We start from the raw sequence: 26,235 nt of genomic DNA on the forward strand, positions 1-26,235 counted from the left end.
TTGTCTGGGGCAGGGAACCTCTTTTTGTTCTCTTTCTACAGCGCTTGGCACAATGGGGTCCTGGTCCATGACTAGGGCTCCTCAAGCTAGGTAATACAAATAGTAAAATCATTAAATGGTCATCCATCAACTGTGTGATCTTACTAATGTAGCTCCAGTCCTCTCACACCCCTTCCATACTACTGTATGGCATGCTCACTCTTTGTATCGTACCTAGATATTAGACCGTAAATGCTTCAGGGAAGGGACCCTGCCTTTGTTCTGTCAAGCACCCAGGACAATTTTGGGCAATAAACTAAAAATTATAAGTATTGTTTAAAGCTAGCAAACACATGAAAAGCTGCAAGTGTGTTTTTTCTAGGTATGAGTTTTTTCCCTTAAAGTAATAATTTATAAAAAGAAAAGCATGGTAAATCACCTGTTTTTATCAGTTTTGCAGTTTTATAGTGAGAATTATGGCAGCTTCTTTAAAAGATGAATTTAGCATTCTAGCTAGAGAAGCACCAAAGAGACAACATACAAGTCTGACACAAATCATGCTCATCTCAAGATGTTTTCACAAGATTTTAGCTGACAGTAAAGGTAGTCGACTGATGATATGAGATTTCAGCCATCTTGAAGATTGAAATTCACAAGATTTTGGTCAGACTGAAATCTGAACTGGAAAAATAGACCCTTCCAGTATTAGATGCAACATGAAATCTAAGCAGAGGGAGTAGTTTCAGATCCACGATGTAGATATTAACCGTACAAACTTTGCAATAGTTCTGATTTAAAGTTATGCTTTATTATAATCTGTAATTTTAACAGCTCCATACGGACTTAATTTTAAATAATCAACAATATAAAATAGACTCATAGACTCATAGACTCTAGGACTGGAAGGGACCTCGAGAGGTCATCGAGTCCAGTCCCCTGCCCTCATGGCAGGACCAAATACTGTCTAGACCATCCCTAATAGACATTTATCTAACCTATTCTTAAATATCTCCAGAGATGGAGATTCCACAACTTCCCTAGGCAATCTATTCCAGTGTTTAACTACCCTGACAGTTAGGAACTTTTTCCTAATGTCCAACCTAAATCTCCCTTGCTGCAGTTTAAGCCCATTGCTTCTTGTTCTATCATTGGAGGCTAAGGTGAACAAGTTTTCTCCCTCCTCCTGATGACACCCTTTTAGATACCTGAAAACTGCTATCATGTCCCCTCTCAGTCTTCTCTTTCCAAACTAAACAAACCCAATTCCTTCAGCCTTCCTTCATAGGTCATGTTCTCAAGACCTTTAATCATTCTCGTTGCTCTTCTCTGGACCCTCTCCAGTTTCTCCACATCTTTCTTGAAATGCAGTGCCCAGAACTGGACACAATACTCCAGTTGAGGCCGAACCAGCGCAGAGTAAAGCGGAAGAATGACTTCTTGTGTCTTGTTTACAACACACCTGTTAATGCATCCCAGAATCACATTTGCTTTTTTTGCAACAGTATCACACTGTTGACTCATATTAAGCTTGTGGTCCACTAGGACCCCTAGATCTCTTTCTGCCATACTCCTTCCTAGACAGTCTCCTCCCATTCTGTATGTGTGAAACTGATTATTCCTTCCTAAGTAGAGCACTTTGCATTTATCTTTATTGAACTTCATCCTGTTTACCTCAGACCATTTCTCCAATTTGTCCAGATCATTTTGAATTTTGACCCTGTCCTCCAAAGCAGTTGCAATCCCTCCCAGTTTGGTATCGTCCGCAAACTTAATAAGCGTACTTTCTATGCCAACATCTAAATCGTTGATGAAGATATTGAACAGAGCCGGTCCCAAAACAGATCCCTGCGGAACCCCACTCGTTATACCTTTCCAGCAGGATTGGGAGCCATTAATAACTACTCTCTGAGTACGGTTATCCAGCCAGTTATGCACCCACCTTGTAGTAGCCCCATCTAAATTGTACTTTCCTAGTTTATCTATAAGAATATCATGTGAGACCATATCAAATGCCTTACTAGAGTCTAGGTATATCACATCCACAGCTTCTCCCTTATCCACAAGGCTCGTTATCCTATCAAAGAATGCTATCAGATTAGTTTGACACGATTTGTTCTTTACAAATCCATGCTGGCTATTCCCTATCACCTTACCACCTTCCAAGTGTTTGCAGATGATTTCTTTAATTACCTGCTCCATTATCTTCCCTGGCACAGAAGTTAAACTAACTGGTCTGTAGTTTCCTGGGTTGTTTTTATTTCCCTTTTTATAGATGGGCACTATATTTGCCCCCTTCCAGTCTTCTGGAATCTCCCCCGTCTCCCATGATTTCCCAAAGATAATAGCTAGAGGCTCAGATACCTCCTCTATTAACTCCTTGAGTATTCTAGGATGCATTTCATCAGGCCCTGGTGACTTGCAGGCATCTAACTTTTCTAAGTGATTTTTTACTTGCTCTTTTTTTATTTTATCTTCTAAACCTACCCTCTTCCCGTAAGCATTCACTATACTAGACATTCCTTCAGACTTCTCAGTGAAGACCGAGACAAAGAAGTCATTAAGCATCTCTGCCATTTCCAAGTCTCCCGTTACTGTTTCCCCCTCCTCACTGAGCAGTGGGCCTATCCTGTCCTTGGTCTTCCTCTTGCTTCTAATGTATTGATAAAAAGTCTTCTTGTTTCCCTTTATTCCCATAGCTAGTTTGAGCTCATTTTGTGCCTTTGCCTTTCTAATCTTGCCTCTGCATTCCTGTGTTATTTGCCTATATTCGTCCTTTGTAATCTGACCTAGTTTCCATTTTTTATATGACGCCTTTTTATTTTGTAGGTCACGCAAGATCTCGTGGTTAAGCCAAAGTGGTCTTTTGCCACATTTTCTATCTTTCCTAACCATCGGAATAGCTTGCTTTTGGGCCCTTAATAGCGTCCCTTTGAAAAATTGCCAACTCTCCTCAGTTGTTTTTCCCCTCAGTCTTGATTCCCATGGGACCTTACCTATCAGCTCTCTGAGCTTACCAAAATCCGCCTTCCTGAAATCCATTGTCTCTATTTTGCTGTACTCCCTTCTACCCTTCCTTAGAATTGCAAACTCTATGATTTCATGATCACTTTCACCCAAGCTTCCTTCTACTTTCAAATTCTCAACGAGTTCTTCCCTATTTGTTAAAATCAAGTCTAGAACAGCTTCCCCCCTAGTAGCTTTTTCAACTTTCTGAAATAAAAAGTTGTCTGCAATGCAGTCCAGGAACTTATTGGATAGTCTGTGCCCCGCGGTGTTATTTTCCCAACATATATCTGGATAGTTGAAGTCCCCCATCACCACCAAATCTTGGGCTTTGGATGATTTTGTTAGTTGTTTGAAAAAAGCCTCATCCACCTCTTCCACCTGATTAGGTGGCCTGTAGTAGACTCCGAGCATGACGTCACCCGTGTTTTTTACCCCTTTTAGCCTAACCCAGAGACTCTCAACACTCCCATCTCCTATGTCCATCTCTACCTCAGTCCAAGTGTGTACATTTTTAATATATAAGGCAACACCTCCTCCCTTTTCCCCCTGTCTATCCTTCCTGAGCAAACTATACCCATCCACACCAACATTCCAGTCATGTGTATTATCCCACCAAGTTTCAGTAATGCCAACGTCATAGTTGTATTTATTTATTAGCACTTCCAGTTCTTCCTGCTTATTACCCATACTTCTTGCATTTGTATATAGGCATCTAAGATACTGGTTTGATCTTGCCTCCCAGCTTTGCCCTGACCCTCCTTTCTCTCTGCCATTATAGCCCGTGCTCCCTCCTGTTTCCAACCCATCTCCCAGGTCTTGTTCCCCACTTACCTGTGGGCTTTGCTCACCTGTCCCCGTCGAACCTAGTTTAAAGCCCTCCTTACTAGGTTAGCCAGTCAGTGCGCAAATAAGGGCTTTCCCCTCTTCGAAAGGTGAACACCATCTGTGCCTAGCAGTCCTTCCTCGAATAGCATCCCGTGGTCGAGGAAGCCAAAGCCCTCCTGGCGACACCATCTTCGCAGCCAGGCATTCACCTCCACGATGCATCTGTCTCTGCCCGGGCCCCTACCTTCAACAGGAAGAATCGAAGAGAATACCACCTGCGCTCCAAACTCCTTAACCCGTACTCCCAGAGCCCTGTAGTCACTCTTGATCTGCTCAGTGTCACACCTCACAGTATCATTTGTGCCCACATGGATGAGTAGCATGGGGTAGTAGTCAGAAGGCCGGATAATCTTCGACAATGCCTCTGTAACATCTTGGATACGGGCCCCTGGCAGGCAGCATACCTCCCGGGATGAACGGTCAGGGCTACAGATGGGTGTCTCCGTCCCCCTCAGCAGAGAGTCTCCAACCACCACTACCCTACGTTTCTTATTGTCAGTGGTGGCAGCAGACCTCCCAGCCTTAAGGGTATGAGGCTTCGCCTCCTTAACTGTTCGGGGTGATTCCTTCTCTCCTGTATCAAGATGTACAATACAAAGCAAAATGCAAGCTATAAATCACAGAAATGTGGGGCTGCAAGGGCTCTCAAGAGGTTATCAAGTCCATTCCCCAAGAGCTGAGGCAGAACCAAGTATACTTAGACCATCCCTGACAAATGTTTGTCCAACTTGTTCTCAAAACCTTCCAGTAATAGGGACTCTGCAACCTCGCTTGGCATCCTATTCCAGTACTTAACTATCCTTACAATTAGAAAATTATTCCTAATATCTAACCTGAATTTCTCTTGCTGTGAACTTAGGCAATTACTTTTTGTCCTACCCTCAGTGAATATGGAAAACAATTGACAACCATCCTGTTTATAACAATCTTTTATGTATTTGAAATTGTTACATCCCCCTTAGCCTTTTCTTTTCTAGACCAAGAATGCCCAGTACTTTCAACCTCTCCTCATAAGGTTAGGTTTTCTGATCTCTTTTTTTTGTTCCTCTCCTCTAGGCTCTCTCTCCAATTTGTCCACATCTTTCATAAAGTGTGGTGCCCAAAACGAAACAAAATACTCCAGCTGAGATGCGACATGCCAATCCCAAGGTGATTTGAGTAGAACAATTATCTCTCATGTCTTACGTATGACACACCCGTTAGATATCCCAGAATATTTGCCTTTTTTTGCAATTGCACCATACTGTTGACTCATATTCAGTTTGTGATCCTCTATAATCTCCACACCCTGACCGGTTATTACCCATTTTGTAGTTGTACATTTGATTTTTCCTTCCTAAATGAGTACTTTGCACTTGTCTTTACTGAATTTCATCTCGCTGCTTTCAGCCCAATTCTCCAATATATCTAAATCCTTCTGACTTCTATTCCTGTCCTCCAAAGTGCCTGCAACCTCTCCCGGGTTCACGTTGTCCACAAATTTTATAAGTGCTTCAAAATTCTTAAAATAATACAAAAGACTAGAATATTCTATAGACTATGAAAACTGGTACAACAAGATTTTACTGGGGTACTCAGGCCTGTGAGACACCATGTTCCACTCCCTCCAGTGCCAGGGAGTCTTTCTTGTGTTTAGCTGGGTGTTAGTTCTCTGAGGTTAAGCACTCTCCTCTGGGCTATGGCAGCCCTTAGTGTGCATTGCAGTTTAACAGTAGGTTCACCCCTGTCCCCAAGTCCCTTTGAAACATTTCCCTGTGATATCCAGCCTGACACTGGCTACTTACAGAACTACCAGGCCTGCTGTTCTCAAAGGAAAAAAGAGCACACCAGCTTGTACGATTCAACTCAGGATCAATACTATGCTTAACGTCTCAGCTTTTATATATGTTTACAGTAAAAACAAGAATAGATTTATTATCAAAGAGTGAAGATTAAACAGACAGTAAGTAAAAATACTGGAAACAAATGGTTACATATAAAACAAAATCATAATACACTTTCTAGAGACTAAATTTAACTAACAGGTTAACCTCCTGTCCAAAGAAGTTTATCTCACTCAAAGTCTCACCTCTGCAGAGTTTTCAACCAAGTTTGCTTAAGGTCCTGTTTTCATCATTGTAAATGTGATGTCAGTTTACTTCCTAAGTACAGGATAAGGGGGTGTCTGGTTTGCCCCTTAGATATCTCGTCTGACAGGAAACATGTTTTTTACCTCTGCTGGTGACTGACACCTTGATACAGACTGTAAGCATATATTTTCAGTATATATGCAAAAGTATCTGTACAGATATTTCATGATGATATTAACAGCCAGTGTGACTCCGGCTTTTATTTGAGACCTCACATGATATTATTTGATGAACCAGAATGTATACACCAGAATCAGGAGATACCTGTCCCCCTCTATATTCCCTTGCCAGGTGGCATTAAGAGGTTCTTGGGTCACAGAAGCTATTGCAACTAGATGTAACCACTCTTAAAAACAAAGACGTATGAATAGGCTAAAACCATGTGATAAATCAGTGTAACAGCAATTTAGAGAAGTGGGTTTTGCCAAACATCCTGCTAGAATATATGTTGGAAATCAAACTTCTCCAAAAGAGTACGAGAAGAGTTGCATAATCCATTACAATCTGCTGAGTAAACAATACGCTTGTAAAAGTTATCTAAAGACATACTAGATTAGCAGTTTATGGAAAAATAAATATTTACATAATTTTCATAGGGTCTCTTTTCTCAATGCCAACAGTAAACCCACAAATACTCCATGCTGCTAGTAAAGTAGATAGGCATCGGGCGAGTCTGAGTTGAGGCAAAACTGCATCTGAAATTCATGGCATTCTGCCTGGGTATTGCCACTCATATTTTATGAGAAATCTCAAACATCTTGTCCAAATGCAGAACAAGAAAGCACTCCACCATGCCATCCCCCCAATATTTATCCTCTATGTTTGCCACACAGCAAGGCCCAGCTTGGTCATTTCAGCTTCTTGATACCTACAGTAGCAGAATAAAGTCTTTCATTGCATGACATAAAAGCTTCAGAAAGGGTAAAGGAAGAAACATGGGAAAAGCAGGAGGCAGGGATAGGCTTTGAACACTCTGGGGGGCAGGGAATGGGACTGGCACATTCAGGAAACCATTTGAGTTAATTAACTAATCTGACGCAGAGGAAAATAATGCACATTCACTATTTTTCTACAGATATGAAAATTAACTAGATAAAGCCAGATGTACAGTTACTTGTTCTCACAGGGTGACTGGCTCCTTTAAGGGGAATCAGGGCCCATGTTCATTCTGAAGGTCCACCTGAGAGTAATTGACTGTCTCAGATGGCTACCTAAAGGTTAATTGGAAAAGAAAAGGGGATAGAGAAATGCGGAAGAAGTGGGAGCAGGACCATCGAACCCTCACCTGGACAAGTCCTACCTCCCTACATCTGGACCTTCCTCTGAGCACCCCACACTCAGACCCCCATCTCACTAAGCCCAACCAGCTGCTCCTGGACCCCCCACCCCATCAAGCCCAAGCACTTCCCCAGCACCCAGATCCCCTCCATTGAGCCGCATCTCCCCACACTCCTCTGCTGAGCCCCAACCACCTTCATCTGGATCTTCTGCAGAATCCCATTGCCCCTGCACCCGGACTCCCTCAATAAGCCCCTGTGCATCCAGATCTTCCACTGAGCCACTCACACTCAGATTGTCTCACATAGAAACCTCTCATCCCACATCTGTATCCCACCACATTAAGCCCCTCCACACTTGGATCCTGCTGGGCTGAGCCTGCCCACCTACACCTGGTGTGCCTGGCACAGAGGGGCAGGGCCCCAGGGTGTTTCTGGGGCAGACCCAGCCCTTGCACCGTGTCAGGAGCAGATGCAGCCTCACTGCCTGAGTCCCTGTTGGTGCTTCAGTGTGATCTCCCACCTCAATGCAGCCAGTGGCCTGTGCTCCCTACTGCCATGCTGGAGCCGCCTTTATTTATTGACAAATAAAATTTGCAGAATTTTAAAATATTGTGCGCAGAATTTGCAATTTTTTGGTGCAGAATTCCCTCAGGAGTATATCCTGCATCAGTAATGCCTTGAGTCCCCACTACAGTTAATGTTACACCTTTGAGAATTAGGTTTTCTGCAAAGGTCAGTTTATTAAATCAAGTTCTCATACCTTTGGAACTTACAGAGGTTGCATCTTTCACTCTCTGGAAAAAGGTTAATCTCCCAGGCTTTGCTCTCAGTGTCAAACACACTTTCAATCTGCCATATCCTAGTCTTAAAGGAACAACTCCCATTAAGCAAGTGCAAATAATAAATGCAGCTGTAAAGCCAGTGTTAGCACAAAATCCACATCACTTTAAATGCATGTTTAGCAAGATAAAATTACAGAAAGAACTCCTGGGTCCTACACTAATTTTCATACATATATGTTTTTTCCTACTCCCCACAAATCATCAGAAAGCTCTGAACTCACAAACGTCAGAATATAGCACAGATTTCTTCTACTTCAGAAATAAGAGCAATTTGCACAGAAAAAGCCCAGCCCATACAGGTGAGCCAACACACACAGTAGGTTATACTTGTGAGGTGGCATTGAAACTCTAGGTATTAGGATTTTTGGTTCACTTCCTGGTCTGGGAGCAAATTTTACAGGCAGCATAGCCAATTGTATCACCCCCCCCCCCACACACACACACATTTGCGTCATCTGCAGGGGCTGAATCCAGGATTTCTGGATGAAAATGCATAAACTTCTTCCACTTAAGCTAGAGGGGCAGATCTCTTTGCATGAAAGCAGCAGTGGAGTCAAACATCTGTATGCAGTTTAGGGTGACCAGATGTCCCAATTTTATAGAGACAGTCCCGATTTTTGGAGCTTTTTCTTACATAGGCACCTATTACCCCCCACCCTCTGTCCCAATTTTTCCACACTTGCTGTCTGGTCACCCCAACGCAGTTTAGCTGCTCAAGTGTGACAGAACCACACTTAATCTAAGCATCAAGTTCGCTATGTTCCTTCTGAACTATTATGTGGCAAAAGCAATGAGACTTGGCTCAGTTATAGCAGAGAAACTGATTCTATTCTCAGCTCTGCCCAAAGTGGGTGAATGAGGTGACCTTCTACAAGCTCCCAGTTATCCTATTTGGGAAGTAGGTGAATAATAGCTTTCCCCCAAGACAGCAGAACCTTGGCTTACCCCTTGATGCCATGGCTCATGAAGCCATACACAGGCAGCCTGGACAGTAGTCAGGAGTTGTTCAACTACAGGCTGAGCAAGTGCAGGACGGTGGTAGAATGTGCATTTGGCCGTTTAAAGGCGCGCTGGCACACATTACTGACTCGCTCAGACCTCAGCCAAACCAATGTCCCCTTTGCTATTGCTGCTTGCTGTGTGCTCCACAATCTCTGTGAGAGTAAGGGGGAGACCTTTATGGCGGGGTGGGAGGCTGAGGCAAATCACCTGGCCGCTGATTACGCGCAGCCAGACACCAGGGCTATTAGAAGAGCACACCACGAAGCGGTGCGCATCAGAGAAGCTTTAAAACGAGTTTTATCACGGGCCAGGGTACAGTGTGACTGCTGTGTTTGTTTCCCCTTCATGACGCCCCCCCCCCCTTATTGACTCCTTCCCTGTAAGCAACCCACTCTCCCCCTTCGATTACAGTTTGCTTAAGGAAATAAAGTCACTATCGTTTAAAAATCATGTATTCATTATTAAAAAGTCATTATAAAAAGAGGCAGAGAACTGAAAAGGTATCCCGAGTGTGGTTTGGGAGGAGGATAGGAGGGAAGGAAAAGGCCATTAAACACATTTCAATGTAATGACAGCCTTTTGGTTGGACTGTCCACGGGAGTGGAGTGGGCGGGAGCACGAAGCCTTCCCCCACGCGTTCTTAAATGTCTGGGTGAGGAAGATATGGAACATGGTGAGTGGTGAGGGTGGTTACACAGGGGCTGCAGCGGCACTCTGTGACCCTGCTGCTCTTCCTGAAGCTCCACCAGACGTCAGAGGATATCAGTTTGATCACGCAGCAGCTCCAGCGTTGCATCCCGCCACCGCTGATCTTCCTGCCTACACCTCTGATCTTCCTGCCACCACCTCTCATCTCGAGCGTCTCTCCTATCCTCACGTTCGTCCCTCCTATCCTCATGTTCACTGGCATCTTTCCTGTACTTTGCTACCATGTCCTTCCAGTCATTCAGATGAGCTCTTTCATTGCGGGTTACTTCCATGATTTCCGAGAACATTTCGTCACGCGTCTTCTTTTTCCTCCGCCTCATCTGAGAGAGCCTTCGGGATGGAGCAGGGAGACTTGAAAAATGTGCAGCTGCATGAGGGAGGGAAAAAAGGGAGAGAAGTATTTAAAAAGATACATTTTATAGAACAATGGCTATACTCTTTCACAGTGAACAACACTATTCACCTTACATAGCACATGTGATTTCACTACAAGGTCGCATTTTGCATCTTAATATTGAGTGCCTGTGGCTCTGGTGTTACAGATCTCACAGTCACATGTCCGGGCATCACAATTCAGCTTGCATGAGGCCATAGTAAGCCATTGTCTTTTGGCTTCTCCAGCCTTCATACATACAGTGCCCTCTGATGCTTCTTTCCTGTTAACATGAAGCAGCAGAAGCCAACCCCCCCATCCAATTCTCTAGGATGATTGCTTTACCCCTCCCCCCACCGCTTGGCTGGTATCATGGAAGATCACTGCTAATCACCCCCCTTTCCTCCCCACCACGTGGCTGGTAGCTGGGAAGATTCCTCCTAGCCAAACGCAAAAAAGCTCAGCGCTATCCTTCCCCCCTCCCCCCGCTTGGCTACGTGCAAGGAAGGATTTCTTTTAAGCAACAGCCCAGTAGGAAAATGGTCATCTCTGTCCCCTTAATTAAATTCCTGAATTTCAACCAGGTTACCATGAACAATATCAGTCTGCTGAGGATAACAGAGCGAGATAAAGAACAGATGTTTCTTGAATGCCAGCAATCACTGGGACCATACGCAGCTATGCTTTGTCATGCAATGATACCCGATTACTTGCTACATGCATGGTGTGGTAAAGTGTCCTACTGTGGTGGACGGAACAAGGCTGCCTTGCCCAGAAACCTTCTGCAAAGGCTTTTGGAGTACCTCCAGGAGCGCTTCATGGAGATGTCCCTGGAGGATTTCCGCTCCATCCCCAGACATGTTAACAAACTTTTCCAGTAACTTTACTGGCTGCGAATGCATCCCAAGCCCTCATGGCAAATCAATCATTAAAAAACGCTTGCTTTTAAACCATGTTTTATATTTACAAAAGGTACACTCACCAGAGGTCGCTTCCATGGCTTCACTGTCTGGGCTAGTGGCTTGGAATGGCTGGGAAAGTAATTCCATCTGGGTCACAAAAAGCTCCTGGCTGTTGGGGTTAACGGAGTGCTGTGTGCTCGCTGCAAGGTCGTCCTCCTCTTCCTCCTCCTCCTCCTCCTCCTCATCTTCCCCGTCTGCAGAATCCTTAGCCATGGTTGAGATTCCAACCCCACCTCGGAATCCACGGACAGGGGGTCGGGTCGTGGTGGCGCAGCCCCCTAAAATTGCATGCAGCTCAGCGTAGAAGCGGCATGTTTTCGGCCCTGACCTGGACCTTCCGTTTGCTGCTTTGTTTTTCTGGTAGGTTTGTCTGAGATCCTTAACTTTCACTCTGCACTGCACTGAGTCCCTGGTGTGGCCTTTTTCCATCACAGCCTTGGAAATTTTTTCAAATATTTTTTCATTTCGTCTTTTGGAACAGAGTTCTGTTAGCACTGAATCCTCTCCTCATATAGCAATCAGATCCAGTACCTCCTCTGCGGTCCATGCGGGAGCTCTTTTTCGATTCTCAGGAGACTGCATTGCTACCTGTGCTGATGAGCTCTGTGTGGTCACCTGTGCTGATCAGAGCTCCACGTTGGCCAAACAGGAAATGAAATTCAAAAGTTCGCGGGGCTTTTCCTGTATACCTGGCCAGTGCATCTGAGTTCAGATTGCTGTCCAGAGCGGTCACAGTGGTGCACTGTGGGATACTGCCCGGAGGCCAATACTGTCGATTTGTGGCCACACTAACCCTAATCCGATATGGTAATATCGATTTTAGCGCTACTCCTCTCGTTGGGGAGGAGTACAGAAACCGATGTAAAGAACCCTTTATATCGATATAAAGGGCCTCGTAGTGTGGATGGGTGCGGCATTAAATTGGTTTAACGCTGCTAAAATTGGTTTAAACGTGTAGTGTAGACCAGGCCTCAATTTCTCTTATTTTGCTTCCTCAAAAATGACCCGAACTTGTCACATCAGCAAGTCTGCTTGCAGCAGGAGTCAAATCTTATGACTCAGGATAAATATGAAAGAGTTGGCAACACTGACCAAGGTTGCCAAGAAATAGAGTGAAATATCTAAAAACAGAAACTAGACTGCCTAACTCCAAGTCCCATGCCTGAAGCCAGAGGAGCATCTGTTCCTCATTCTTGTTGCAGGAGACTCTTCAGCAATCGTGCTGTTGTATTTTGAGACAGTTGCAACCTCTGAGTAGATTCAAAGCAGGGTTGCTGGAACTAGGGGTGCAGCAGCACACCCTGGCTTCAAGTGGTTTCCATCATATACAGGGCTTGGAGTTTTATTCTCTAAGTGAAGCCCTTTCTTATCAAGGCAACAATCACTAAGAAATTAGTGTTTTATTCAAAAGCTGTGAACAGCTATTCACCAATAGCCATGCAGCTTTGAGCTTTCACTTTTATTTTTAAAAAGCTTAATATCAGCACAGGCAGTAACAAAGTATTTCTTAAAACAAAGCCCTGTACCTACATTATATACATTCTAAAACTGCACATTGGCTTGTGGTTTTAGTGCCATTACTTTTATTGTTAAGATCCAACAGTAAGTAATCAAAAACAAACAAAACATCTTCCAGAAATTGAGTTTATCTTCCTTTAGCAAACACTGTTTTTGAAGTCTAGCCAACAGTGTCTATATAATAAATATTAAACAAAAAGAGGTCAAACAAGTTACTGTAACAGTCTGAATATTAATTAGTGATACACTTTTGTGCAAAAATCTATATAATCAAAACTACCACCAATGCTGGCATGAAACAGTTTGCCTTAGTACTTAGACTGTAAACTCTTTGGGACAAAGACTGACTCTTTTGCTCTGTATTTGTATGATTATCACAGTGGGGACCTGGTCCATGACTAGAGCCCCTAGACGCTACAGTAATACAAATATTAACAGCAACACCACTAGTACCATTCCACTACCTCAGCTATAATACACCAACAGGCCTACACAGAGCCGCCCGGGGAAGGGGGGGGGGGCAAGTGGGGCAATTTGCCTCAGGTCCTGCAGGAGCCCCCATGAGAATATAGTATTCTATAGTACTGCAACTTTTTTTTTTTTTTTTTTTAAATGGAAGGGGCCCCTGAAATTGCTTTGCCCCAGGCCTCCTGAATCCTCTGGGTGGCCCTGGGTCTACAAACCAATATAAGCTTTAAAGGAAACTAAGTTTAAAGCTAGAGCATGTAACTCTAGTGTGTGCATTTCCTAACAATGAAAGAAATCTATACCTACAGGGCATATTTCAAAATTACTGCGACCACTCCCAGGCAGCCTTGCCTCCTGTCATCTTGAGATTGTACCCTGGATGATTTCTAGAGGGATGTGGGATGGCCTCTCAGCAGACTGATTACATAACAAAAGGCTTTAAAACATTACAGTAAACGTTTAAGTTGGCTTACAGGACTGCAGGCATCACCAAATCTTGAGCAGGAGACTCTTCAGCAATCGTGCTGTTGTATTTTGAGACAGTTGCAACCTCTGAGTAGATTCAAAGCAGGGGTGCTGGAACTAGGGGTGCAGCAGCACACCCTGGCTTCAAGTGGTTTCCATCATACACAGGGCTTGGAGTTTTATTCTGGATTTCGGCACCCCCACTTTAAAAACTGTTCCAATGCCACTGATTCAAAGGGTAGCCCACAGGTGGAACACATTGTAATGATCAGATTAGAGGTAATAAATACCTGGATTACAGTGACAAAGTTCACATTCAGAATGGAAGATTGCAATGAAGATAAAAATATACTCTCAACATAGCTGAAACAACTTACATGTCCATCTTTGGAAAGAAAAATCATCACCTTAACTGATCAGCACATTTTTAACATTCCAGAGAGAAACAAAATTCTTTTCTAAATTACAAATATAAATCCACCCACAGTTAAAGAATTCAGTTAAAACCTATGCAGTTAAAAGGTAACACAAACAGAATCACACAGAGATAAATGACAGGTGAGAAGAACTGAGTTACAGTTACACTGATACCTTAGTTACATCAGATTGATAGTAGCTAAAACAGGGGCCATTTGGGATATATGATAATAAATAGTTATCTAATAAATAATGCCTTTATAAATAACATTCATTCTTTGTATTATTTATGTCAAACCCAAAGATCTCTTTCATTCAAACCTCATTTGTCTCATTTCCTTCCATTCAGTTCTTCTATTAATACCCATAAAACTAGTTTATCTATGTAACTTTTTCTCCTCTTCTGCCTGCTTCCCTGAAGTAGTTATGGAGACACTAACAAACATTATTGTGCTAGGCTTTCACCTGACCCACAATTTTATTAACCAAATAGTTGCTAAGCAGGCCTTTGTTATGTTACTATGGAAATACCACTTTATCTTGACTAATATATGCTGGGCTAACAAAAAATATATCGTACATTGCCAATACACATTATCAGCACAATACGTATATCAGTATGTATTAATTACATGATCACACACTTCCCGTAACCCCACACACAAACCTTGGCTCCTACATTTAACCTTTCCCCTATAATAATGTATTGCCAATTCTTTTACATTTATCACAAGTCACAACATTCTGTGAGATAAATGAAATGCTGATTTTTATTTTCTCTTGCTCAGGATTTCCATCACCTCTCATTACTATCAATGAGACTGAAGCCACAGACTGCCCTCAATAAAATGGCTGCCATGTCTCTTTAATCTTCGCAGGTGCAAGTGAGGCTCCCATTTGCAAAGATGGTCACCTCCTACTGTTTCCAGTGGGGCTGAAACCTGGCTACGTTCGGGGAAGATGGTGGTCCTTTAGGTACCATGTGAGGGGACAGGAGAATATGGAGGTGCTGAGAATGAAACCGTGGAGGCAACAGTTAGCATAAATGTGTTGGGAAACTGAACAGGTCACTGAGGAGTTGGACATGAAAGGAGAAACGGGCAAACTAAAGAAGGTACATGGGAATGGAGTATGGAAGAGAGAGTAGGAGATGAAAGGAAAAGGGAGGGAAACATGGAGGGCAAACACATGTAGGAGCAGGTGGGGGACAAGAGATTGTGGGGAAAAGTGAGTGACTAGAGTTTAATCTGCTGGCTTCTTGCCTTCACTTCTTAGTGCAGGGGTTCTCAAACTGGGGGGTCATGACCCCTCAGGGAATTGAGAGGTTATTACATGGGGGGGGGTCACAAGCTGTCAACCTCCACCCAAGCATCACTTTGCATCTAGCATTTATAATGGTGTTAAATATATAAAAACATTTTTTAATTTATATAGAGGGGCGCACTCAGAGGCTTTCAGTTTAAAAGGGGTCACCAGTACAAAAGTTTAAGAACCATTGTCCTAGCGAACACTACCAACCTGCAAAACAAACAGGAACTTACTGGGTTTGCTACTGTACAATCTTTTCAGCTACTTATGGTGTTGGCCCCTCCCCTCTTGGGAACAATGGGATAGCTTGTTTCTGCTCCCATCATCCCTGCAACCACAGGCTTGGGAAGGGGCAGAAGAGAAGCCTGCTACAGCTGTCCCCTAAAGTTCCCTCCACACATACACAAGCTGCAGGAGGAGCAGAACTGATGTGGGGACTGCGGATGAACAGATGTAGGAGCTGGGAGGCAGAATTAATTGCTGGCCTGGAGGGATGGGGTAGGTACAGAGCACAATTAATTAGAATGCTGGGGAGAAGCTGGAAGCTCCGCACTGTCAGTGAGAGCTCCATCAGCAGAGGCCAAAGTTACTTTACTGAATACATTTACAAGAGTTGGCAACACTTACTGTCACACACATTGGAGGAGGGCAGAGGGAATACCAAAAAAAAAAAAAAAAAATTAAAAAAAAAATTATCAAGAGACAGACCAAAACTGTTAATTACTATGTATGTGCCTTCTCAAAGCATAGGATCCTCTACAGCTGTTCTTTTGTAGAGATTACAATAAACTGTGGCAAAAATAAGCCAGTTTTCATTTTCAGTGTCAGGTGGGACATGCTAGTCAGTCAGTCAGTGCAAACAAGGTTTTTAATTATAGGTCAAATCAGACCAGCAGCCCTTAAAAGAGAGAGACAACATATATAGAACTCAATTTTAACTAACTCTGCAAGCACCAGGGGCTGAGGGCTCAACCCTCGGACACAGCATGCGGAGTAAAGGGGGAGGGAGAAGAGGCAGGTTAAGACTGGGGGTTTGGGGAAAAGGGTGGCAGGGGCAGGTCGAGGGTTGAGCCCTCAGCCCCTGGTGATTGCAGAGTAGGGGAAGCTGCTGCTGTGCAAAGTGTTTCTCCCAGCCTACAGCACCTTCAGCCTCCTTGCCTGCCTCACTGTCTCCAGTGTTAGTGGGCTATGCCTGTGTGGGGTAAGGCAGGGGCACCTCCCAACTATAGCACTATATAGCAAAAACAAATTTTCCTGGAACCTAACCTCCCCCCCCACCTCCCCATTTACATTCTTTCTTATGGGAAAATTGGATTCGCTTAACATCTTTTCACTTGAAGTTGCATTTTTCAGGAACATAACTACAACGTTAAGTGAGGAGTTACTGTATATGGACTTAGACATCCCTGTATGTATCTGATTGCTTTACCATTTAACAACCCTCTTCTTGTTCTCTCTTTTTTCTTTATAATAAACCTTTAGTTTTAGACAGTAAAGAATTGGCCGGCAGCATGGTAATTTGGGTAAGATCCAAGCTAATATTGACCTGGCAACATGGCTGGCCCTTTGGGGTTCAGAAGAACATTCTGTAGTGAGCAGAGTTTTTTTAAATAACTTCCCACTGTAGTGGACGTAGGTGCCGACTGGGAGCCAGAGAACTGGAATGCAGTAATGGGGGCTGTGTGATTTCTTTTTTTAGATTCTTGATAACCAGTGTGGGGGGATCAGGAACACAATTTGTGACTGATTGGTGAGTCTGACTTCAGTATTATCCACCAATTTTGGTAGAATCTGCTCTCCTTTTTGCCCTGCCCTGACCTGATCTTGGCATTTTCAGTGAGGGCAGCCCAGGCAAGTGTCACATGAGGTTTATTTAAAATATGATTTTATTGTATTATTTGGGAAACAGCATGGCTATGTAATAAAACAAACACTCATATGCATTACGAAAATGAAATCAAGCTACCAAGTTTCTCTGTGCTTTATTTGCTTGATGAAAATTTGGCTAATAATTATCTGCACTTATGTAAGCATTGTATCTAATTAACATGGAAGGTAAAACTCAGTGCCAAACACACTATTGATACCAGCTATCTGATAGTTTCTCAAACCAGAGGTGAGATCATTGTCCAAATCTATAACTGTCTGCAACTTTGCAATCTCTTTCCTTTCTCCCTTGGAGAGCATTATTCTGTCAATTATATATGAAAAAAAAATCTGAACAGCAGCACAGCATACAGCGAAAGCAGCCAAGCTAGGCTGCAGACTCAGTATTTTTATTACAATACTTTCCTAGTGTAAGGGAACTAGCTAGTGCCTGAGGAGGATCCGTACTTATTTTGTAAATCAGGCAGAATCTTAAAAGTAAAGATGGACTGCAATGCTGTAGAGTCTGTTCAAGAAATTCCCAGGAAGCCAGGACTATTACACAGACAGGTCACTGGTTGCCTACAAAACTGAAAACTGTATGGTGAATGACTGGATAAATGAACACATCTAAAAAGCTTTCATTTTTACAGCTTAAAAAATATAAAGTAAAAAGTACACACTGGAAACCTGACCACTCCTTCAGCTTTATCTAATTAAAGATGCTAAATGTACCTAAACAGAAATTCTTTGAGTTCCTGCATATATATATATATATAAACAAGCCCTGGGAGTCACGTGTAGTACATCACCATGTGTGCCACTGGCAGAATATTGAAAGTTATGAAAAAAAATTCAGACCTGTACCTAGTCCAGTGACAATGCACTAAAAATACTTCTGCCAAGGTATCCTGTGCTGTAACACACATACATAAAAACTTAAACATCTGTCAATCTTCTGCTCATCATCCAGAGGCACTGTGTTTTTGGTGTTTATTTGTCCATGTAGATAGTGAGGTAGGGACCATATCTTCTTCTGTGTTCCACAGAGGGGATTGTGTACACTGTCCACACCCAGCAAATATATAATAAGAAATAATAATAATTACTACTACTAATAATGTAGCAGCAGTATCTGGGAAAAGGTACAACCACTGGCTTCAAGACTCCTCCTTCCTTCCACATCACAGACTCCCTTTCCCCAAGCAAATGAGGACTGGCCATGCTTTCCTTTGAACCCAGTAAGTGAGAAGAGTGGGAAGATGTGATCAAGGCTCTGTTGTAACACTACTGGGAGTCACCAAATTGGAGATTCTCTTGCTAGTTTTGCTTAGTTAATTGTTCAAGCAGTTAGCCGTTTAAGAAATACTTCGGCAACTGTTGGTTACTTCTTTTCAGACACTAAGCATATCTCCAACAATCTAATTTTCTTAGTTGTAAACTGCTGACTATATCCACACAAAACAAATAAAACATCATAACTGCGCCTTTGATTTTCCCTGTGAAGTTAGCAGGAGCTCAAGCCAGTAACTCAGGATATTTAAGAATTAAAAAAAAAAAAATTATGTAGAGAAATCACTCAGACTATGACTATGGTGATTTAAAAATAAACCAATACAATATTTAAGATGCAGCATTTCTTGTTACTTAGCTACAAATTATGTACATTACTGTAAATCTTAAACTATCTTAGATAAAACCAAAAAACTGTAATTCAACGGTTACCCACAGAAACTCACTGTCTGGCCATCAGGCAACAAAACAAAATGGCAAATTATGGTCAAGTCTAAGATTCTGTTACAGATATTTTTAGTAAAAGTCAGATAAGTCATGGGCAATAAAAATATCCATGATAAAATGAGAAGGTGCTAGGCAGATGCCGGGTGGCTGGGAGTTCCACCCCCCCCCCACTCCACACACACACCACCACCTGAGGTGGGGAGCTGCGGGGTTCCTCCATGCTGCCAGAGCTGCGGGGTACCCAATTATGTAGGAGTACCTATTACAACACTGTTGTCCCCTGTTGTGGTTTAAAAACATAATTAAGTGATGCAAATGTACATGGGACTTAAACATTTGTTTATAAATTAAATTTAGTTTAAATACTATCTAGCCAGCACGTAAATATATGAACAAAAAATTTTCATTGCAAGTCTTAAACTACTTTTACTTCTATGTCTCTATTTTCATGTCTCTTTACTAGTATTTAATTTTGAATATGTGATTAATGTAATTGCTTATGCAAAAGTACTTAAATACCTAAAAACCTTGTTTTCTTACTTGAGGTGGGTGAAACACTTGGGGTGGGTGAAAATTAGACCACTAATGATATATCTTAGTTATATATTCTTTAACATATTTAGTCTGCTCATGTCAATATTTACATCTTGATATTTAAAATGCAATAAAATTAAACACACACACTGCCAATCCAGACAATGATAAAACTCCTACTAACTTCAATGGAAGCAGGTTCAGACCCAACATTTTCTACAGCTGAGTGCAATACTCATGAGAATTTGAAGACCTACAAGATTCATTACTTATTTTGCTTCCCCATGTAAAGACCAATACAGATAAAGGTAGTCTAGATTTTAATGTCACATTTTCTATCCAAATTCACTTAAGTTTCTTCTGGCCTAAGGCTGAGTAACATTTCTGTGAATTTTCACAGCTCCCAATTTACCTTTGATTATGCAAAATCACTGCAGTCTTACTTTTATGCCAGCTCAGCACTTAAAATATGCACACACCCTTTGCCTCAAAAGTGTGTAATATTCACAGAAGAAATTAGTGTTTTCAATGTACTTAATTTTTCTACATGTCATGTGTTAAACAAGGTTTTTTTTAAATTTGGAAGAAATTTTAGACAATCACACTTCCATGAAGCAAATAAATTACCATTATGTCTTCCCCATGAGAGTAGGTAAATGATTTTCAAGGCCATAATCTAAGTTGCTTAAAGGAAATAGAGCTTGTTCACTGAGCAGTCACAAAATCTGGGAAGCATTTCTTGTTTAAAGTATTAGTATCAACATATTTTAAAAATTACTGAGCCAGTACACATGTATGAGATTATACAAATAATAAAAGATACAGAAAACAGGATTTCAGACATGTTACTCATATCAGCTATAGCACTGTTCTAAAAATTCTGAATCTTTTAATGAAACCATATAGAGATTCGCGTTTCAAAATGAAGTTCTTCTGACCATCCCTCACACATCTTTATTTATTAACATCTGGTTGCCTACTTTTTCTTTCATCTTCTGTTTTACATACAGGTATTGGAGTTGTCACAGAGGAAAGTGAAAGAAATATTACATTTCTTCCTACGGTATTTAAGAAAGTATTCATTAGCAACCTGCCAATTCCAGTTACTGATTCCATGGCATATGTTGTGTAGGGTTCTTCTCAGTCGTCATCCCTCTTTCAAATAATTACTTCATTATCTGTCAAAGAACTAAAGACTTTTCTTTTTTCTGCAGCAGTAGTTTTTAGTCAGTGATGCATGGCATCAAACTGGTGTATTTTGAATACTTCACATTAAAGTAATCCAAAAGCCCTAGTGCCAGCTAAACGAGAGATTTGCAGTGTACAGTTTCAGACTACAGTTTAAAGTACAGTATAAAATACTACTAGATCTCACTCCCTTATCTCTCTACTGGCCCAGAAAGTAGGTTACATTCAAATAATTCCAGACTTAAAAAATGAAAAATACTCCTGGGGCATAAAAAGAGAATGATACGTATCCTATTCCCATAAAATTGTTACAAACATATTCAAAACAGAGCATTTCATTAGATGTCAATCAGCACGTGGCTCAAATATTCTACAACTCTCAGTAATAAAAACAGCTAGTTTCCCGTATGTGCCTTTTTAAGTTTAAATACAATGCGTCTGAAGATTTATAAACGCTGTATCCTATAAACTGACACAGAATCCACTGCTCTGTCCATAATCTTTACTGATTTAATATTTAAACCTGACAGATTGTAGTTACCGCATACCTGACTCCAGGCCTGTTTAAAAACATAACGTACAATTAGGGATCACTGGTACAGTAACTTCTCACTTAACACTGTAGTTATGTTCCTGAAAAACGCAACTTTAAGCGAAATGATGTTAAGCGAATCCAATTTCCCCATAAGAATTAATGTTAATGGGAGGGTTAGGTTCCAGGGAAATTTGTTTTTGCCCTACAAAAGACATTATATACATTTTAAACAAGCAATTTAATACAAGTATTAAATAGGCTCGCAGCCCCCCTATCAGCTCCATTATGTCCACCCCCCGCGCCTCCCGCCCACCGGTGGACCCTTCAGATCAGCACCTTTCCCCTACTCCCCCCACCTCCTGCCCTTGGCAATCAGCAGTCTTGTGGCCTTCTGGAGGCTGGGAGGAGGAGCAAGGTCACAGCAGGTAACCTCCCCGCTCTCTCCCCTGCCTCCTGCCCTCGGCAATCAGCTGGTCTGCGTCGTTCAGGAGGCACCGCGTCCTCCCTCCTCTCTCCAGCCTCCTGAACACCACAAATCAGCTGATTGCCGCAGGCAGGTAGGTGGGGGGAGCAGGGGGAAAGCACTGATCCGCTGGGTCTGTCAGCAGGCGTGAGGCGCTGGGGGGTGGAGGGGAAGACATAAGGGGGCTGCCAGCCGTGGACAAAGCAGGCAGCCAAACAACATTACAAGGGAGCATTGCACAACTTTAAATCAGCATGTTCTGTAATGGAGCTGGGACGTAAGATCGAAACAAGAGGATGTGAAGCGAGATGACTAAGTAGGGAATTACTGTACACAATAACTCTGCTTTTCTCTTCACTGATGAGGCAGCAGTAACTACACTAAAGCTTAGGATTCTCACCCTCCAGGATTGGCCTGGAGTCTCCAAGAATTAAAGATTAATCTTTAAATTAAAATGTTATGTGAAGAAATCTCCAGGAACGTATCCAACCAAAATTGGCAATCCTACTGAAGCTAATTCAGAGATAGTACAAAATTCAGAAATTGTTCATGAAATCTGCATACTTACAGTAACTGGGCTTGCTTTCTCCTTTCCTATATTTTAAAATTTGGAAGTTTACACCATCTGTAAAAGAAAATTAACAGAAGGTTTTATTTGAACAGTTCAGTGGTAATTTTTCCAACATTTTTTTGCAATCCATGCCTTCCAAAGACCTCCATGACTTCAGCCCTGGTGATCGAGCTGCAGGGTCCTGCTGCCTCCTGCAGAAGCAAGGAGCTGTAAGGTACCCCCGACTGGGAGGCAGTGGGCCTCCAACCTTCCAGCCGCTCTGGGCAGTGAGTGTACCCTGGTAGCTCCCAGCTGCTGGAGGCAAGGGGGTACCCCAGCAGCTCCCCGACCACCGCTCTGGGGCAGGAGGGTACAGGTGGCAACAGAGGGATTCCCACAGCTCCCAACCACATGGGAGGGGGCAGGGGAACCTTGCCGCTCCCCTCCACCGCTGGGGGCAGGGGACCCTGGAGCTCTGAGTCCCCACGGGTGGTGGGGGCCCCAGAGCTCCCAGCCACCTCACAGCTGCCCAGTCCCTTGCACCTAAATAGTTTGTATGAACTAAGACTATCTCTGGGTATTACATTAGGTGATGTTTGCACTGATTATGGGGAATTCAACTGTCAAATATATTTGCAACCCTTTGTAACTGACTAATTGGAGGTTATTAACCCACCTTTTTCATAGTACATCACCTTTGTACATTTTTGCATCAGCATGAGGACTTAAGTCAGCTTAACTGTGCTGCTCACAAGTGTGGATTTTTCATACCCCGACACTTGCAACTATTAAAACTTGCCATATAAATAATATTGACATTTTAAAATACTAAGAGAATCACTGCTCTGGCTTTTGGAACTTGTACAACATCGTTAAAAAGTGTTATATTCATAGTATTCTGTCCATTCTGTACAGCACAAATACTTAAGAAATGATTTTTTAAAAGCAAGTGCAGTATTAGCTGACCTAAAATTACATGGCAGTTCAATTTTAAATTTAGTTTTACGAATACCTACATTCACAAGTTCTTACTCAAGGAATACTCAATAGCCCATCAGATACCTCAATAGCCCATCAGATACCTACATTCACAAGTTCTTACTCAGGGAATACTCAAAAGCCCATCAGAAATCCCAATTAAACATGGATGTTATTTTAGGTGGTACAATAAGAGCACAAAAAATGTGCCTTGAGATGGTGATTTATTTTATAGCATCAAGGGCAAAAATAAAGCAACTTCAAACATGTTTTTTTTAAAAGTGCTCCCAGCTGAATTATTCTTCAAAAACCAAGTTATAAACCCATGAGGTCTAAGACAGATATGCTGATTGATCAATATATACAGAGAAACAGATAATTCTGTACATACAGTAGAACATCAGAGTTATGAACACCTTGGGGACGGAGGTTGTTTGTAACTTTAAAATGTTGGTAACTTTCAACAAAACGTTATGATTGTTCTTTCAAAAGTTTACAGATTAACATTAGCTTAATACAGTTTTGAAACTTTACTGTGGAGAAGAAAAATGCTGCTTTTAACCATCTTAATTTAAATGAAACAAGCACAGAAACAGTTTCCTTATCTTGTCAAAAAAATTTTTTTAAACTTTCCCTTTATTTTCTTTAGTAGTTTATGCTTAACATAGTACTGCATTGTATAGGCTTTTGTTTTTTCCCCCTGCTGCTGCCTGATTGCATATGAGGTGTTTGGTTGACGGGTCAGTTCGTAACTCTGAGATTCTACTATACTGTAGTTGCAAGAGAAAAGCATTTTTGAGACACAACTATTAATCTTAAAAATAATCACATGCATAAAGAATTAGCACTTTTACTGTTACAAGCTAAAAAAAATTACTACACCTTCAGTTTCTTTTTTTGGTTCAGGATGAGTCAAGTGTAAATGATTAAAAAGGGATGATTACAATGTGTGAACTATACTAGACCAGTCACTGCATTTATAGATCTAATGAAATGTATGCTATCAAGCTTACGTACAAGATTGCTAAAAGTGACATGGTATGAGTTAAGCCTTGATGGACACTACCAACCCAGCAACATACTATATCAGTGGCTGCAACAGAATAGACAGCATATCTCACTGCCCTCTGTCTATGATGTATAGGCTCATGCAGCATTCTTACTTTCTTAAAATGTCATGAAGAGCTGCAGTGTGAGCAGTAATGATACCCAGCTTTCCCTTCCATTCAAATTAGTAAAATAGGGGCGTGTAACTGTTTAGAGCCATTACAAGATTCTGGGAAAGGGGACCACTGTCAGACCAATCCACCCTTCTCTTAGAGAACAGCCTATTGGGTGATTAAATCTGTTGCCTTAGTGGTCCAAAATGACAACTGCTGTGTGATTAAAATCTTGACATCCTAGTGAGGTGACAGAGCTTGTACGTTTTGGAAAATCAAGTAAATGACTCTCTTTTAATTTGTACATTAGGATACCCTACATTTGTCATAAAAAACAAAGCAGGCAAGGTAGGGATCATGGTGCAACAGGCAAACACTCAAACCAGGTCAACTCTGTTAAGCCTAATTTTAGGTTTACCAGTCTTGATAAATCTCACTATTTTTCTTTCTTTTTATCCTTTCCTGTTCCACTCTTACTCTATAACACAGTAACATCAATAAAAATGTCATTTCTGCGAGGAGTACACAGGAATATTGCTCAACTGTTTTTTTATTGTAGTTTTCAGCTTGTTTCATCCTATGAAAACCAATTGCTGTTACAAACTAGCAGCTTCTATCTTTTCCAGTCTACTAAATCCAAATTAAGATCATCATGTTGGTTACTTGCCTTATTAAAATACGCATTCCAGATAAAAGTGCAAAATATTAAGTATAGACACATATGTAACCAACAGACTGGTATTGCGGGCTCACAACTAAATAATTTACTTCAATGGGAGTTGTGAGTCCCAAGGTGAGGGTTCATAAGCCTCAAGGTCAATTAACTGGCAGGAGAGTTTATCTAAAAGCAATGGTGTAAATGCAGTATTTGTTTTTAAATAATGTAGATTTAAAAAATATACTTGTTTCATGCAACCCGATACAGCAAAAATTTCTCCCTCCTATGTATTATTCAAGAAAGCCGAAGTGGTAAAGGACTGTTAAACATTAATTATTGTTTGCTGTGTACAAGACAAGCTCTGTGCAGCTCAAAAGCACTCTCTTTCACCAACAGAAGTTGGTCCAATGAAAGATATTACCTCACACATCCTCTCTCTCTGAATATTAAGTCACTTCTCAGATGATTCTCCATGTCTCCTTACCAATTATTAAACCTCTTACAAGGCAGAAAGAACACCCACTAGTTTAATAAATCAATCTGAGTGGCTGAGAGAAAAGTTTCTCTAGAAATCTCCCAATAGGTTGTTGGAAAGACAAAAGCATTTTCAGCTGCCTTTTTGAAACTGATTGTTTGAAAATGGTGGAATACTTAGGCGTGTGCATAAAATGGAACAGTGTGTGTTCGCAATCTCATGTGTCAGTGGTTACTACTGACAACATGAATGTAGCAGCTCTGCAAACACTGCTAAATTCCTTAGCAAAGTTTCACAGGAAAATAGTTATAATATATGTCCCTCAAATCAGGGGCCTCTCTCAGAGCTATTATTCCAGGCTGCACAGATTCAGGAATACCACACTGCATCCATTTTACTCTCTTCACATTTTTAAAGGTTATTTTCACAGCCTTGAGGACAACAGACTGAACTTTTTTTCCAAAAGAAAAAACTCAAGACTTGCCTATATGGGGATTTACAGGAAAATTAATCCCAACTAACTAAGGCATTGTTAGGGAAAGGGAAGGGAAAAGCCGATTTAAGCTACGCAATTTGAGTTACGTGAATAGTGTAACTCAAATAGACGTAGTTAAGATCTACTTACCGCGGGGTCCACACTACGTGACGTCGATGAGAGATGCTCTCCCGTCAACTCCCCTTACTCTTTGGATCAGGTGTAGTACAGGAGTTGATGGGAAAGCGATCGGCGGTCGATTTAGCAGGTC

The 26,235-nt window shown here is 41.8% G+C and overlaps 1 protein-coding gene across 10 annotated transcripts in view; it reads right to left on the bottom strand.

The window, feature by feature from the left end:
* Positions 1-26,235, bottom strand: part of SGMS1 (sphingomyelin synthase 1) — a 213,205-nt gene that overhangs the window by 44,006 nt on the left and 142,964 nt on the right. For 6 of the 10 annotated variants that reach the window (XR_007775152.1, XM_050959559.1, XM_050959563.1 and 3 more), the window contains one exon: positions 22,237-22,293. Coding sequence is in view for 1 of the 10 variants with exons in the window: in XM_050959568.1 (XP_050815525.1) it covers positions 14,356-14,379 (24 nt within the window). In the remaining 9 variants the exon portion in view is untranslated. Of the gene's footprint in view, positions 1-13,625; positions 14,237-14,355; positions 15,266-21,218; positions 21,280-22,236; positions 22,294-26,235 lie in introns of those variants that run through there. The other 4 variants (XM_050959566.1, XM_050959568.1, XM_050959567.1 and 1 more) reach the window with 4 other exon arrangements.

Source organism: Gopherus flavomarginatus, chromosome 6 (assembly GCF_025201925.1).
Source record: "Gopherus flavomarginatus isolate rGopFla2 chromosome 6, rGopFla2.mat.asm, whole genome shotgun sequence".
NCBI lineage: Eukaryota > Metazoa > Chordata > Testudines > Testudinidae > Gopherus > Gopherus flavomarginatus.